Source organism: Amphimedon queenslandica, unplaced genomic scaffold, assembly GCF_000090795.2.
Source record: "Amphimedon queenslandica unplaced genomic scaffold, v1.1 AMPQUscaffold_12089, whole genome shotgun sequence".
NCBI lineage: Eukaryota > Metazoa > Porifera > Demospongiae > Haplosclerida > Niphatidae > Amphimedon > Amphimedon queenslandica.
The window spans coordinates 4315-10056 of NW_003547672.1; the positions used below are offsets into that span (position 1 = coordinate 4315).

The following is a 5742-nucleotide window of genomic DNA, read 5'->3' on the forward strand; positions in this document are numbered from 1 at the left end:
GTTCTTGTGCAAGTTAACGACAAATTTAGCGAATTGCTTAACATGAATCACGTATTTCGGGTGATCAGTATCAGCATCAATGATCTTGGTACACCTTGCCACCTGCACAAGCAAAGAAAGAGTAGGAGAGGATTGCAAATACTGTAAATCTTTGTATAAAAGCCTGGGCTTCCATTTCTCATTTTTAATTTCTTATTTTTGAAGTATCTCCTATACTTAATGTATAATAAATAGGCTCGTATTTCTTCTAATTAATACTTTATTTTATCAGGTTTTTATTTGAGGATATATTGTACTATATTACTTGTAAAGGTTCTTCGCTCTGGAGTGCTTGTTTATCGGCAGGAAGATCCCAAAGTGAAGGTACAGCCAGTCCAGTATCAGACTCCTTTATCCCTGCTAACTCATTCACTTTCTTTATGTGGTCCTGTATGTCGTCTTCTATCTTCTTTATCGGCTTTGCATAAGGACCTGTTCCCTAATAACATAAAACGCAAAAAAATTTTACTTTTATTTTTAAAAATTGTGGGTGTGGTTTGTAATTAATTAAAATAATTAAAATAAGATCTTACATAAGTCTTGAGTATTTGAATGTCTCCTTCGTCAAGACCTAAAAACAAAATAAATAAATAAAGTAAAGGTCCTCTCTCACTTGTAATTGGCTTTTCTTCCTCGTCTTCACCCTCTTTAGTTCTTCTTTGATCTTTACCAAGATAGTCAGGCATTTTGAACGTTTTTAAATTAAAGAATAAGAAAAAATTACACACGTCTAAGAATATTTACGGTAGGCTAGACCGTAAACTATCTAATTTTCAAAATTATTTTGTAAAACGTTTAATTAAAAAAAATTAATCATCTTTGTGGCATTGTTTCTTTCAAAAAATCATTATTATTATTAATTTTGTTTTTTATTTTGTCTCTCTCTCTTTACAATGCAGATAGTGATCAGTACTATAGATGGCAATGTCTATCCAGTTGATGTGAGCGAAGAGCTACCACTAAACGACCTCAAGGCTCTATTATCAATGGAAACCAACATACCACAAGGATCCCTAATCCTCTATCACAACATGCAAGAGCTGAGGGAAAGAGCTGAAGGAGAAAATACCCTCACGTCTCTTGGCGTCCAGGATAAGGATATTGTTGTGGTTGCTAATCGTCAGGATGTACAAGCCCCGCCCACCACTGGCCAGACTCAGACCCAGACTTCCGTACCGTCTGGAACAGGAACGGGATTACCGAATATTGACTGGAGCTCTATTAGCGTATCCCAATCAAGTATGTATGTATATCAGGGTTTCCTACTAAGCATGCTAAATGAGCTAGACAGCATGAGCTTCATGAGCTGACAAGCACTACAATACAGTACATGGCATTTTGGAGCAACTTTAAAAATTCATAAAAAATTTAATTTTGATCGGAATCAGTTCAAACTTTCTACACAACATGAGTACATGTATATGCATCCAAAAAACTTATAAAAATGGAGAATTCTCTCCTTTTCAATTTTGGCGAAATTTGGTCCAAGACCATGTACTATAGTACAGGGACTTTGGCCTGGTTTTGGAGCAACTTTAAAAATTCATAAAAAATCCAATTTTGATCGGAATCAGCTCAAACTTTCTACGCAACATAAGTACATGTATATGTATCAGAAAACATGATAAAAATGGAGAATTTTCTCCTTTTCGTTTTTGGGAAAATTTGACCCGAGACCATGTACTATAGTACAGGGACTTTGGCCCGATTTTGGTATTTAATGCAATGAATGCATTATGTATTAAATTTACTATAAATCGGCCATTTTAATATTAATTTATATATTTATTTTTATTATTAAAGGAGCTCAACCTGATGCTGCCCCGCCTCCTTCCACTGAAGGGGGTCTGGAGATGGGATTGACCCCATTATCAGGAATCCAGACTCCAGGGGGTCCAGAATCTTTCAACCCCGAGACCCTCCTGCAACATTTTCTATCAAACCCCGAGGAGATGAGTGTTCTAAGACAGCGTAGCCCTCAGTTAGCCGAAGCCATTGCCACTGGAGACATTAACATAGTGAAGCAGGCAATACTTTACCACAGGGAAGAATTAATTGTAAATTTGTAATAAATATTAATGATAAGTAATATTTTATTACATGTAGTAATTAGTACATGTACATGTAATTAAAATACCAAAATATTTTGTGTAATTACATTTTAATTTTTGCAAACATCCAAACTAGTGAAATTTTAAGCTCCTAATATTCACAGCAGCCAGCTTTATTCTAATCCTTATTCAGAACACTATCATCATATTCATTATACACTTTTAGCTGTACAGTGTATTTCTTTGTTGCTTTAGGAGCTAGAGAGAGAGAGACAGCAGTTAGAAGGATTAGACCCAATGAGTTCAGAATACCAGGAAAGACTAGCCGAGAACATTCGCCAAAGAAACATAAGAGAGAACTTTGAAACGGCACTCGAGTATAATCCAGAGATTGTCACCAGTCGGGTCATTATGCTTTATGTACAAGTGAAAGTGAATGGAGTCAGCGTGAAGGCTATGGTGGACACTGGAGCACAGATGACTATCATGAACACTAAATGTGCTGAGAGATGCAACGTAATGAGACTAGTGGATAGGAGAGGAGCAGGGATAGCCGTGGGGGTAGGGAGACAAAGGATTATAGGAGTAGTGCATATGTGCCAGGTACAGGTTGGACAGGACTATCTTGCTTCTTCCTTCAGGGTACTGGAGGATCAGAGTCATGAGCTAATACTGGGGCTGGATATGCTTAAGAGACATCAAGTAAGAGAGGAAAGGAGAAAGAAAGAGGGAGAAGAGGCCTAGTAAAAAAGCTTGTTACTACATTTACATGTAATAATGATAAGAAAAGGAAACTCTCTCTTATGGGAGGAAACAAAAGCTTACAAGAAATAGAAATTGCAAGTAATATTATTAATATTCTCTCTCTCTTGTATCTGCAGTGTATAGTTGATTTGAGTAAAGGTGTACTGAGGGTTGGTACCACTGGAGCTGAGACACACTTCTTGTCTGAAAAAGAAGTTGAGGAACTCTCCATGGCACAACATAAGCAAGAAGAGGTATATGCACATCATACATGTATATGCAACCGTGTACATTATGTAACCATGTAGATAATGTAACCATGTACATTATGTGAATTTACATGTCCTCCTTCATAGAGAGGAATCATTGAAGATGAAGACAGAGAGATAGCCTCGTTGATACAGCAATCAGAACAAGAGTATCAGGAGAGGACTGGTGAGGCTCCTCCTCCTTCTCCTCCCCCTCAGTTGGTTCCAGAGGATGACATACAGAGGGTGATGAGTGCTGGGTTTACAAGAGAACAAGCCATTGAAGGATTGAGGGAGTGTGGAGGAGACACTCAAAGAACAATCGCAGCTTTATTAGCTAGAATGTTTAGATTTTGACTAAAGGTATTGGAACTTAATAGGTTTGTGCCATTGTTTTGAATTGTTGTTGAGTTATGGCCGGCTCATAATATTTCAGTTCTTATTTAATTCATATTCACTTTTTGTGTATCAGTTAATAGGAAACATTACATTCCTTGGAACTAACCCCCTAGACATTACTTATAATCATTATGATGAATAAATACATTGGAACTAACCCCCTAGATTTTACTTTTAATCATTGCATGTGAATATAATCTTACTGCTTTTTGAAACTAACACATAATCTTTAGTTCTGTTCTTTTGGTTGGCTGGTTGGAAAGTTTTAATACGTTCATTTGGACCTCAAGAAAGGCAAGAAAGGTGAAAGATGGCAGGAATGGTATCTCCAGGTTGCAGTGTTGTACTTAATACTATTCAGACAATCTACAAATTAGTGTCAGATATGAGGTTTGTTGACAAACTACGTGATGACATATTGAGAAAAATGGAAGATATTGAATCTCATGTGCAGAAAATTAGTAATCATAGTGATGAAAATTTCATAGCTATGATGAAAACTGTACTTAAGGCTACAGAAGTTCGTTTGAATGCATGCCATCTTTCGTGTTTAGATGTAACTCAGCAATGGTCCTCGACAAAGTTTTTTTTTTCAGCTTCTAATAGGGTTACACTGACAAATATTTTAGCAGAACTCACATCAATCAATGAAAATTTAGCAACTCAGATGCTATGTGCATTGTCTGAGCAAAGTTCTAGAAATATGGCATTATCAAGGAAGGAAAGAATGGAAATAAAACGAGTTGCTGCTTACCCTTCAGCAGGAGTATACAAAATAAAGGATGGAGTTTTGAAATCTCCTGCTGCACTTAGCAAGCCAGTAGTAGATATTGAAGGGAATCAGATGATTATTAGCTGGGAAGACAATGATAATTCTTCTGGTTCAGTAGAGATGTATGAGGTACTGTTAGATGATTCTACTGATGATATGATACCAGTTGGTCCTGATTATAATAAGATCAGTATTGGTCCTCCAAGAATTGAGCCTGGAAAGATCTACAATATTCAAGTACGTGCAATCAATGGAAATGGACCGGGTGAGTGGAGTGAGCAGACAATAGCACGTTTTAAAACAACGCCACCTAACAGACCAGATGCACCTAAAGTAGTTCCTGGATATAATGATGCTAGAGTATTTACCAAAGTTCCTGAAATTGAAGAATCAAATGGCGATCCTGTCCATCAAATAATAGTTGAGTATTGTGAATATGATAATAGTAGCAAATGGTACACAAGGCATTTTCCAGTAAAAGAACAACCATCAACTCTTACTTCAAAAATAAGGGGCCTGTCACCTGATTCTCGCTATTCAATTCGAGTTACTCTTGTTAATGAGTCTGGAAATAGTGCTCCTAGTGAAGCAGTTAATGTATGGACACAGATACCTGTACCTGGAAAACCCATCAACGTAAGGCAATCATCCAAGGTTGCCAAAGATATGCTTAAAATTCGTTGGGACCCGCCAAATATAGAAGATGCAGGTCTATTTGTTCAGCAATATGAGGTGAGATACACAAAGAGAAAAAATGAGTTTGATGGGATTGAAACTAAATTCATCTACACAAAAAAGCTTTCTGCCACAGCTAAGGGATTGGCATCGAATACAAAATATGCATTTTATGTCAAAGCTATGAATAACAAAGGAGAGTTTGATGGTAGTGTTCGTATAGAAGCAGAAACAAAATCTGCCTTAGCTATCGCAAAGAAAGCTGACAGTGATCAGAGTGGTGAAGATGATGAGAGCCTGTTAGTTGAGATTGATTCAAGAGTTTAGGGCCATGCAGATGGCCAGAACAATTGTATATTCGTCTTTATTTTATTTGTCACTGTCTTCTAAAATGCTAATTTGCTATTACTAACTGCTAAATTGTAGTCATTGCTAATTGCTAAATTGTAGTCATCATTGCTAGTTGCTAAATTGTAATATTTTTAAATAATTATTGCTAATAATAATTAGTGTTAAATTAATAGTAATTATAAATGCATTAATCAGTTTTACCCACGTGGAGAAGCAACTGCAGTCGGGCAGCCAAGCCTGATTTCTTATTTCTGACCGGAAGTGACGTTTTTCTCAAAATGGCTGACTTTTAGTGTGGTAGTGCCACTTGCCTATTTTGATTGTTTATGTCAAAGCTAAGAAGTCTACAGTTACTTTGCTGTTCTCTGAACTTTTAGCATTGGATAGAGATGTAGCTAACTGATCTTGTACATTTATAATCAAGAACTGTTCGTGTTTCAGGTGCTTGTTTCCACTGTAAGGA

The 5742-nt window shown here is 36.6% G+C and overlaps 1 protein-coding gene, 1 long non-coding RNA gene and 1 pseudogene across 2 annotated transcripts; 1 reads left to right on the forward strand and 2 right to left on the reverse strand.

Annotated features, from left to right (window-relative positions):
* Positions 1-781, reverse strand: part of LOC100632894 (26S protease regulatory subunit 7-like) — a 5033-nt pseudogene extending 4252 nt beyond the window's left edge.
* Positions 782-839: 58 nt separating this feature from the next.
* On the forward strand, positions 840-3565 carry LOC100633021 (protein DDI1 homolog 2-like). Its single transcript, XM_003390690.3, has 5 exons — positions 840-1278; positions 1843-2096; positions 2346-2792; positions 2972-3088; positions 3191-3565. Exons 1-5 carry the CDS (start codon positions 933-935, stop codon positions 3437-3439), a joined length of 1413 nt encoding a protein of 470 aa, XP_003390738.1. The 5' UTR covers positions 840-932; the 3' UTR covers positions 3440-3565.
* A 1966-nt stretch (positions 3566-5531) lies between these two features.
* On the reverse strand, positions 5532-5735 carry LOC109588446 (uncharacterized). The gene is made up of 2 exons (XR_002188161.1): positions 5634-5735; positions 5532-5590 (listed from the first exon to the last, which is right to left on the reverse strand). It is a non-coding gene; the product is annotated as an uncharacterized LOC109588446 (long non-coding RNA).
* Positions 5736-5742: the final 7 nt, after the last annotated feature.

Excerpts from the sequence above, each read along its gene's own strand:
- LOC100633021 (XM_003390690.3), top strand. The coding sequence starts at position 933 with ATGCAGATAGTGATCAGTACTATAGATGGCAATGTCTATCCAGTTGAT. Across the intron at positions 2,097-2,345 it reads ACCACAGGGAAGAATTAATT|GAGCTAGAGAGAGAGAGACA; the intron begins GTAAATTTGTAA and ends TTGTTGCTTTAG. Across the intron at positions 2,793-2,971 it reads ATATGCTTAAGAGACATCAA|TGTATAGTTGATTTGAGTAA; the intron begins GTAAGAGAGGAA and ends TTGTATCTGCAG.